Source organism: Engraulis encrasicolus, chromosome 15 (genome assembly GCF_034702125.1).
Source record: "Engraulis encrasicolus isolate BLACKSEA-1 chromosome 15, IST_EnEncr_1.0, whole genome shotgun sequence".
NCBI lineage: Eukaryota > Metazoa > Chordata > Actinopteri > Clupeiformes > Engraulidae > Engraulis > Engraulis encrasicolus.
Window position 1 is genome coordinate 50,000,112 of NC_085871.1, and position 10,872 is coordinate 50,010,983.

Sequence of the window (10,872 nt, forward strand, 5' to 3'; positions counted from 1 at the left end):
CAACGGAAGGTCATTAGTACAAGCTATGTGGGAGTGCGTGGCCGATCTCTTAAAGGGGTGATATGGGGTGTTCCACTGGAGATGTCTATGTTGGAGGTAGAGGCCAACCTACAGGGGGGCAAGCTCAGAGGGGTGAAGCGCATGCAAGCATTTCGTGGAGGTGAGAGGCGAGATTGTGAGGGTGTCCTGTTGGAGTTCGAGGAGGATATACTTCCAGTGAGAGTGTTTTTAGGTCTGGTGAGCTATACAGTACGCGAATATGTGCCCAATCCAGTGCGGTGTTTTAAGTGCCAAAGATTTGGGCACATAGCCAAGATGTGCAATGGAAAGCGCCGGTGCGCTAAATGCGGTGAGGACCATGAGTATGCCGATTGTGGATGTGCTAGACCTGTGTGTTGCAATTGTGGTGGGGAGCATAGTGTGGCTTTTAGGGGTTGCGAGGAGTTGAAGAGGCAGAGAGAGATTCAACAGGTAAGGGCGCAGCACAAGATTACATACGCGGCGGCAGCTAAAATGGTTAAGCCAGTTAGGGGTGGTGGTGAGGTCGTGACTGAGCGTAGCCAAAGACCTAGGTCAGATTCAGGTAAGTTAAGTCAAGTGGTCTCTGTCGACGTAAAGAAGTTGGTTACGTTTGTGGTGGCGGTAATTAATTCTACTATGGAAGTTAAGTCTAAGTCAGAAAGGACTCAATTGATTGTGAAAGCTGCGATGTGTAATCTGGGGTTGACAGATTTGACATGGGAAGATGTGAGTAAGGAGTTGTACTATCAGGCTAGGTCAGAGAAGCCAGGTGGATAGATTCATGTTTAACGTCCTTCAATGGAATGCCAGGAGCCTACTTGCCAATGGGCAGGAGTTCAAAAAATTTATTGATGATCTTCCGTGTAAGCCAGATGTTGTGTGTGTTCAAGAGACTTGGTTGAGACCGCATTTGGATTTTAGAATTAGGGGATACGTGGCTGTTAGGTGTGACAGGGTGGAAGGGGGTGGTGGTGGTTGTGCTTCATTTATAAAGGAGGGTGTTTCATTTAAAGAGGTGGGTATAGGTAAGGATCAAGAGTATGTGTCAGTGGAGGTTTGGACTGAAGAGGGTAAATTGAGTGTCATTAATTACTACAACCCTTGCAATTCTCTGGATTTGAATAAACTTTTGTCTCTGGAGGGTATTGGGGAAAGTAGGGTGGTGTTTTGCGGTGATTTTAATGCACATAGCACTTTATGGGGGGGCACTAGAGACGAGCCAAATGGTACTGTGTTGGAGCAGTTGATGGAGGAGAAAGGCCTTGTCTGTCTTAATGATGGACGAGGAACTAGAATTGATGTGCGTACTGGAAATACTTCAGCTCTGGATTTAACGCTGGTAAGTAGCAACATTGCAAGTTTATGTGAATGGGAGGTGAGGGACGACTCAACGGTAGGTAGTGACCATTTTCCTGTAGTCAGTAATTTTTTGTTTAGGGGGGTTGTAACTCGGGGGGCTGTTGGTAACAGATGGATATTTGATAAGGCTAACTGGAACCTCTTTAAATATACTGCTGAAATAGAGTTGGATAAGATTGTGATTGATGAAGATATTGAAGCCATGGATAATGGAATTAGGAAAGTTTTGATTGAGGCTGCAGAATGCTGTATCCCAAGGAGTAGAGGTGGTGGTGGCGGTAGAAATAGGAAATCTGTTCCATGGTGGACTGATGAATGCAGTGTGGCAATAAAAGAGAGGAATATTGCGCTGGATGTGCTAAGAGACACCTTGACTTTTGGAAATTTAGTGGCATACAAGAAGGCTAGGGCTACTGCACGAAGGGTTGTAAGACAAGCAAAGAGGGTAAGTTGGGGCAAGTTTTGTGATGGGTTGGGGAGAACTACAGCTGTAGGGGAGGTTTGGGGTGCAATCAAAAGTATGAGGGGGATACGTAGAGAGAGGCAATACCCTGTTCTTAAATCTAGAGGTGAGGTTGCAGTAGCTGATGAGGAAAAGGCTGAAATGATAGCTAAGGCCCTGGTTAAAATACACAGCTCTGATAACTTGACAGTCTCAGGCAGGCATGGACGCGAGGTAACGAAAGCAGCTTACCCAGATATACTTAGGAGGAGAGAAGGAAGTGGAGGGGCGATGGATGCCCTGTTTACCCATGTGGAGGTGGAGAGGGCTATTGGGAGGTCTGGTAACTCAGCTCCTGGCAAAGATAATGTGTGTTATGCTATGCTTAAACAACTGGGGCCAGTGGCGATGACCAAACTTGTTGGATTTTATAATAAGGTGTGGGAGCGGGGGGTTTTACCCAAAAGCTGGAAAGAGGCGGTTATTGTCCCTATAAGGAAACCAGGTAAGGACCCGTCAAACCCGAGCAATTATAGGCCCATCGCCCTTACGTCACATATGGGGAAGGTGATGGAGAGAATGATTGCTGATAGATTGATGTATCAGATAGAAAGTAAAGGTAGCATGTCCATCCATCAAAGTGGTTTTAGAAAGGGGAGGGGAACTATGGACCCAGTTGTGTGTTTGGAGACTGATGTTCGTAAAGCTCAAGCTAATAAAGAGTCTGTTTTGGCTGTATTCCTTGATGTAGAGAAGGCGTACGATATGGTCTGGAAAGAGGGCTTGATGATTAAGGTAAGTGAACTTGGTATATCAGGGCGTGCTTTTAATTGGATTAAGGGTTTCCTATTTGACAGATTTATCCAGGTTAGGATAGGAGCGGCCTTGTCTGGTTATTACCCAGTGGAGAATGGGACTCCCCAAGGGAGTGTGATAAGCCCTCTGCTCTTCTCCATTATGATTAATGATGTATTCAAGAAGGTTGAGGATGGCATTGGGCTTTCACTTTTCGCTGATGATGCTGCAGTATGGAAGCGGGGGAGAAATATTGGCCATATAGTATTGAAAGTACAGGGGGCAATCAGTTCTGTGGAGAAATGGTCATACGCTTGGGGCTTTAAATTCTCTATAGAGAAAACTAAGATGTTGTTGTTTACAAGGAAGAGGAATATGAAGGTGATACTGAAAATGTATGAACTAGAAATTGAACAGGTCAGGGAATTTAAATTCTTAGGTGTATGGATGGACTCTAGATTGACATGGAACTCTCATATTTCATATGTGATCAAAAAATGTAAGTGTGTTTTAAATGTGATGCGTTGTCTTCGGGGGATGGATTGGGGGGCTAGTAAATCAGCCTTGAAGAAGATTTATATAGCCTTGATTAGATCCATGCTGGGTTATGGGTGTGTGGTTTATGACTCTGCGGCAGTGACGTCCCTTAAAAAGTTGGAGGTGATTCAGGCGCAGGCGCTAAGGCTGTGCTGTGGAGCATTTAGGACTTCCCCTGTAGCAGCCCTTCAGGTAGAAGTGGGAGAGATGCCACTAGCCCTGCGAAGGAAACAATTAATCATGCACTATTGGGTTAATCTCAAAGGGCACTCAGAGAATCTTAATCCTGCTGTTCATACTTTGCAGAAGTGTTGGGAGAGTGAGCGGGGAAAACAGGAGTGCTTTGGTTGGAAGGGTAATAGGCTTGCAGATGTGATGCTTTTCGCTCAGATGCGGTTTTCCCCCATTGTGGCGTTGCCTGTAACTCCCCCATGGCTGTTTCCTCCAGTTAATGTGGACTTCAGTATCCTGGAAAAGATGAGGTCACGCAAGCCACCCACTGATGTAACTCTGATAGTGGAGGATAAGCTAAGATTCATTTATGGCGGCTTTGTGTCAGTTTTTACAGATGGTTCAAAGGACCCTGAGTTGGGTTGCACAGGATTCGCATTTGTCATCCCGTCTCTGCACATCGCTGTAAAAAAGAGGACTCCAGATAATTTATCAGTATTTACAGTTGAGTTGTTGGCAATTTTAGATGCCCTTCAGTGGCTGGAGGGTGCCAACATAAAGGAAGCAGTCATATGTTCTGATTCATGCTCTGCTCTACAAGCGATCAGCTCTTTCAGGTCTACTAGTAGACAAGATGTACTTCTTGAGGTCTATGAGAGCCTATATAGGTCTCAACAAAATTTGCATGTCTCTTTTATGTGGGTTCCTGCTCATAGGGGTATTGAGGGGAATGAGGAAGCTGACCAACTGGCTAAGCAGGCGGTGGTGGCAGAAGTTCCAGATATGGAAGTAACTCTCAGCAGAGCAGAGAGTAAAGCTCTGGTCAGAGATTATTTTATCAAGAAATGGCAGGATGACTGGGAAAGGGCTGTGAAGGGGAGGCATCTTTTTGTTTTTCAGAAAACTGTGGGTTTAAAGGGAAGAGTTGCGATAAGGAGTACAAAGGAGGAGAGAGTTATCACTCGAATCAGAATAGGACACACTCAATTAAATAAGTCACTTCACATCATAGGGAAACACCCATCGGGTCTTTGTGATTATTGCAGGAAAGAAGAATCAGTAGAACATGCATTACTTCATTGTGATAAATATATTCTTCAGAGGAAGCCAATTCTTCAAGAGCTTAGGAATCAGGGAAAAGGCATCAGTCTGGTTAATTATATCACTAGTGTTAAACAGAGTACTTTTTTCACCTATTTAAAAGAAACAGGTTTATTTGACAGGATTTGAAACTCAGGTACACACACACACACACACACACACACACACACACACACACACACGCACACACACACACACACACACACACACGCACACGCACACGCACACGCACACACACACACACACACACCACAACTCTTGAGATTTAGGGAATGTAGACTCTGGCTCTTTTAGGACAGTAGAGGGCGGACATGCGCCTAATCTGAGCGCTACTCGCCCATTAAACCCTCACAGAAGAAGAAGAAGTGTTGGAACACGTGTAGACTACATTTCCATTGTTTGTGGTACAGAAAGCGCATTTAAAGGCCCGTCGCTTTACAGTCATATTTCTTCAGACGACAAAAAACCCTGACTGCTTTTTTGGATACGTCGAAAAAGTGGAGGTAGGTCCGTTAGTTCTGTAGCCGCAACCGCGTTTTTTCTTCTTTTTTTCTTGCCCTACTACACGTTGAAGTTGAATATTGATCGTGCTACGGTGCGCTTTCCGAGGAAAAGCCTCCACTAAAACTTAGCCATGCTGTAGTGTCGTTGGAACGCCTTTATCTTTGATTATGCCATGCGTTTGCTGTGTCATTGTTCACAATGTCAAAAGATGTCCATCTAGTGTTGGATTACTTTTTCAACAAGATATAGCATTTTGATTATGGTAGCGTGTGACTGCTTCTTCAGACCTGCGTTAAGGATAAGCCAACACCTTTTCAAGCCGCTGCTATTATGGACTTTACGGTTCCCATAGGCTTCAAGTGTTTTTTCCCCATCTGAGCGCGCAATGAGGCTTGTGGAGAAAAAGGTCATGTTCTTGTGGTGATGAAGGCGTAGAAATGAAAGGCTTGCGTTACATGTGAAACAAGAGTTAAGTAAATTAAAAATAAAAATCCTAGAGACATTGAATGGCTACCACTAGAATTTCTGAAATTGTATGTGGTGTTTAGAAGAAATTTAATGAATGAAAATGAATAAAAGACCTTATTACAAAGGCATTTCTCACAGGCACAGTTTGACACCACATCTCCAATCGCATATGTTGACTGCCATCACCATTTCATGTTTACAAGATGCACAGAAGTATGTATTGTAAGAATAATATCATGTTGCACTGTAACTCTGAAAGTGAGAAACTTAAGTTTAAGTGTCCTTACATAGTAGCCTAATACACATGTAGGAATTAATGAAATGCGAAATGCTTTTTTTTGCAAGTGAAGATGGTAGATGCACCATGAAGACAGTAAGTGTCATGCCATGCTTCTCAGTGATAAACACAACAGAATAAATAATGAAGTCATAAATATGGGTTTTCAAAGTGGAGGACGAGGGAGCCCTTGTGGGGCCGCAAGGGAGTTCATGGTTGAGGGGTTAGGGCGTCAGACTTGTAGCCCAAAGGTTGTCGGTTCAATTCCCGACCTGCCAGGTTGGTGGGGGAGTAATTAACCAGTGCTATCCCCATCCTCCTCCATGACTGAGGCACTCTGAGCATGGCATAAATGCAGTTTTATTATGTGCAGTGTGCACTTCTGTGCGTGTGTGTCTTAGAGAGTCAACAATCAGTGAGGATGTGACTTCTAAACGGGTCAATACATGGTCTACACCAGTGGTTCCCAACTTATGGGCCGAGGCCCACTGGTGGGCCCTAAAGGTATTTCTTAGTGGGCCTTGAAATCATTTTCTAAAAATAATAATCATATTTTGGTGTGTGTTACTGTTGATTTATTTGAGTTTTATTCTTAATTGGGTCAGAGGTGGCCCCCGAACGTTGTTGACAATTTCGAGTGGGGCCCAAGTTGAAAAAGGTTGGTAACCCCTGGTCTACACATTAACCCTTTTAGGATTAAGGAATTTCTAGAGGTTCTTCTAGAATTTTACTGGAACACTCTACAGCTCCTACAGACGTCTGTGTTAAAAATCTCGCAAAGACATTATGACATCATATTGAGAACTCAACATTTTGGCAAAATTCTAATCACATATTTGTTATGGTACTCCTCAAATAAGCCATCAAATAATATTGTGGTATACTAATAATATTTTGGTGTGTGTTACTGTTGATTTATTTGAGTTTTATTCTTAATTGGGTCAGAGGTGGCCCCCGAACATTTTTGACAATTTCGAGTGGGCCCCAAGTTGAAAAAGGTTGGGAACCCCTGGTCTACACATTAAAATCGATTTAAGCCATCAAATAATACAGATACTACTGTCCATGGTCCTGCTGGTTTAAGCTTCTACACTCATTACCTTGTTCCTAGCATGCTGGTTTAGGCCCGCACCGCCATTACTGTGAGGTTGGATTGCAAATGTAAAAGGAGACAAACTTTGCCAGTAATTGTCATGATTTTTCTGTCCAGTTTCAAGGTCTGTAGAACACTACTAAGATGGCCTCTGCAAAAGTCAACTCTCCACTCCAGATGATGAGGAACATCAAAGAAGAGACGGAGGAGTTCAGATTAGCTGATTTTCCAGAACAACTGAACATAAAAGAAGAGAGAGAAGAGTTCCCTGGTTCTTCCTCCCAGCTGAACATGAAAGAAGAGAGAGAAGAGTTCCCTGGTTCTTCAGAACAGCTGAACATAAAAGAAGAGACAGAGCAGTTCCCCGGTTCTTCCTCCCAGCTGAACGTAAAAGAAGAGACAGAGGAGTTCCCCGGTTTTTCATCCCAGCTGAACGTAAAAGAAGAGAGAGAAGAGTTCTCTGGTTCTCCAGAACAGCTGAATGTAAAAGAAGAAACAGAGCAGTTCCCCGGTTCTCCACCTCAGCTCAGGAGTGTAAAAGAGGACAGCGAGGAGACCCTGCGTTCTCTTTACAGTCTGAGGAGCGTATCTGTAGTGCAGGTGGATTGCTGTAGACCACAAGGACGGCAGGAGAACAATGAAGAGAACCACAGAGATGTCGAGCCAAGCAAGAGATCTGGTAAGACATAAATACAAATAAACTCCAAATTACACATTTTAATGTGAAATTCAGAGGAAATGTTGTCGGTAGTTAATAGAGTGAAACAGCAATGTTCATTTTACTCAAACACGTGTATAAGTATCATTTTGAACTAGTATGTGGTCACCACAGTCCGCAGCTGTATCGAAAGATCCGAGATCCGAACTGGTTACATAAAGTATGTTACAACTGCAGGTCAGAAAGCTTTGAGACTTTTCTTTTTACATTTATTCAAAATTCAAATAGTATAATATTTAATAATGCATACTGAACTGCAGAACATGCAAAAATGCATGTGTATGTCTAAGAGTGATTCTACGACTCGCCTGCGCTTTTGGCAAAAGCAAAATGTCAATTATCAGTATTTTTTTTCAACTAAATGACCTAGTTACATAGTTTATATATTTAAGTTTCCAAGCTTAATCTTAAATCATTTGATAAATACTCTAATGAAAGCAAACATTTGCTTGATTATTTTGTCAACAGTGTTATGGACAAATACTATGTCATTTCAAACATATAAAAAAATACTACAGAGTTGAAACAACATACGTTTGAAAGTGCTTATCTCTTATTCAAATAAATTTACAGTGTTTCTCTTAAGTACCACGGGTACACTTGGTAATATTTTCAAAACATTTTGAGACCTAAGTGCGCGGGCTCTTGTTGATTTGGCGTGGAATGACCCTTATATGAAAGATACATGTTTGCTAATGTCCAAAACATCATTGGATGCAATTAATAGTTAGTGGAATTGGCAAATAAAATCCATGGACTTAAAAGTGCAGTCGAATCGTAGAATCACTCCTAAATTAATTATTTGTGATGTGTGTTTGACCCAGAGATGTTTAGATCAAATGGGTTAATGACAGACAGTCCCTGTATAAAATGCTGGGTTGCCTCGGCCTACCTTCCTCTGGGGCCTGGATGGGGTGCATGGCAGCGTAAAGCAGACAGAATTCTGTGAAATGTACACAGACCCTTAAGACATGAAATCTGTGGCAGTTTCAATGATGTTGCTGAAGTTCTGTGTTGTTGTGTTCTGAAGTGTTTTCCATGATGGAGTTATGGAAGTGTTTTTTTAATAGTTTGCAAATGAATATCTTAATATCTGCAGCAACACAAGTATTGAAGGAAAAGACATGTTTATTGTCTTAAGCCCTGTTCGGACAGGGCTACCGTAGTTTAATTCGATTTTTCTCTCAGAACGCTGGTAATAGAAATGGCTGATGCGGACTGCATTAAATAGTCTCTGCAAAGAACAGAAAGTGGCAGGGATAAATCTTTACACACCGTTGTGACTAATATTAATTTCCATTTAACTCTTCACAGGGCATCTGCTACTCTGCAGTTCCAGCGGAGCGGAGTTTAGTGGAAAAACACATTCTGCTGCCTTCACTACAGAGAGGCCGTACCCTTGCAGCCAGTGTGACAAGAGCTTTAGGACAAAACAAAATCTCCAAAACCACCACAGTGTTCACACGGGGGAGAAACCATTTTCAAGCTTAGACTGTGAAAAGACTTTCTCAATGGCTACTACCCTCCAGCTGCATCGCCGCATTCACACAGGAGAGAAGCCGTACGCTTGCAGTCAGTGTAACAAGAGCTTTAAGAGAAAAGATGAGCTCCAAATGCACCAGCGTGTTCACACAGGGGAGAAACCATTTTCATGCAAAGACTGTGGAAAGAGTTTCTCACAGTCTTCTCACCTCCACACACATCGTCGCATTCACACTGGAGTGAGACCGTACGCTTGCAGTCAGTGTGACAAGAGCTTTAAGTCAAAAGCAGAGCTCCAAATGCACCACCGTGTTCACACAGGGGAGAAACCATTTTCATGCACTGACTGTGGAAAGAGTTTCTTCTGGTCTTCTCACCTCAACACACATCGCCTTATTCACACTGGAGAAAAGCCATATGTTTGCAGCCAGTGTGACAAGAGCTTTAAGACAAAAAGAGAGCTCCAAATCCACCAGTCTGTTCACACAGGGGAGAAACCATTTTTATGCACCGACTGTGGAAAGAATTTCTCACGGTATACTACCCTCCATGCACATCGTCGTATTCACACTGGAGAGAGACCGTACACTTGCAGTCAGTGTGACAAGAGCTTTAAGTCAAAAGCAGAGCTCCGAAGACACCAGCGTGTTCACACAGGGGAGAAACCATTTTCGTGCACTGACTGTGGAAAGAGTTTCTCACAGTCTTCTCACCTCCACAAACATCGTCGCATTCACACTGGAGAGAAGCCGTACGCTTGCAGTCAGTGTGACAAGAGCTTTAAGACAAAAAGAGAGCTCCAAATCCACCAGTCTGTTCACACAGGGGAGAAACCATTTTTATGCACGCACTGTGGAAAGAATTTCTCACGGTATACTACCCTCCATGCACATCGTCGCATTCACACTGGAGAAAGGCATGCAAATTATCGATTAATTCATTAATCATTATTTGATAGCCTTATCAATCGACTTACGATTAATTGATAAGTGGCGTTTTCCCCTGAATTCTCAATGTTTCTCAAAAAAAACCCTACAAAATCTAAAAAAACCAAATAAAAAATTGAGAGAAATTCCACATTTCAATTCATTCTTTTTCAATTCTTTGATCCAAAGGTGATTTAAATATTCCCACTATTCACATCCCTCTTCACACACACTCTTCACATGCCCATTTCACCTTGTCGATTAATTGCGATTAATGTTTTTTAATCGATTAACACATTGATCGATTAAAGTCGATTAATCGATTAATCGTTTGCATCCCTACTGGAGAAAGGCCGTACGCTTGCAGTCAGTGTGACAAGAGCTTTAAGTCAAAAATAGAGCTCAAAATGCACCAGCGCGTTCACAAAGGGGAGAAGCCATTTTCATGCATAGATTGTTGAAAGAGTTTCTTGTCAACTTCTAAACTCCACAAACATCGTCGCATTCACACTGGAGAGAAGCCGTACGCTTGAAGTCAGTGTAACAAGAGCTTCTCATAGACTTCTCACCTTAAGACACACTTGTTGTCACACTTGAGAGAGTAAATGAGTCGCTGTTACACGTGAGTGAGGCCGTACACTTGCAGCCAATGTGACAAGAGCTTTAAGACTAAGAATCTCCTCATATGTCACCAGCACATTGATACAGTAGAGAAACCCTTCTCATATGCTGACTGTGGAGAAAGCTTTAGGAGGAAAGCAGACCTTAATATTCACCAGAGGCTTCACACAGGAGACACACATGTGGGGGAAACCTCTATTCATACAAAGACAGCAGGAAATGTAATGTTTTAGGAGTGTACATGACCACTTCCCACCACTTACTGTATTTCTCAAACCAATGAGGGAATGAGATGGGTAATTCTGGTCAGTATTAACCCATTGGCGCCTAAGCCAGTTCTTAGAAAAGGTCCCCAAT

The 10,872-nt window shown here is 42.8% G+C and overlaps 1 protein-coding gene across 1 annotated transcript; it reads left to right on the forward strand.

Annotated features, from left to right (window-relative positions):
• Nucleotides 1–4,795: 4,795 nt before the first annotated feature.
• On the forward strand, nucleotides 4,796–9,879 carry LOC134464147 (gastrula zinc finger protein XlCGF26.1-like; the record flags this gene model as incomplete). The annotated part of the gene is made up of 3 exons (XM_063217607.1): nucleotides 4,796–4,929; nucleotides 6,886–7,447; nucleotides 8,801–9,879. Coding segments are annotated over exons 2-3 (1,614 nt in total), but the record flags the coding sequence as incomplete, so codon positions are not given.
• Between the last annotated feature and the right edge of the window lie 993 nt (nucleotides 9,880–10,872).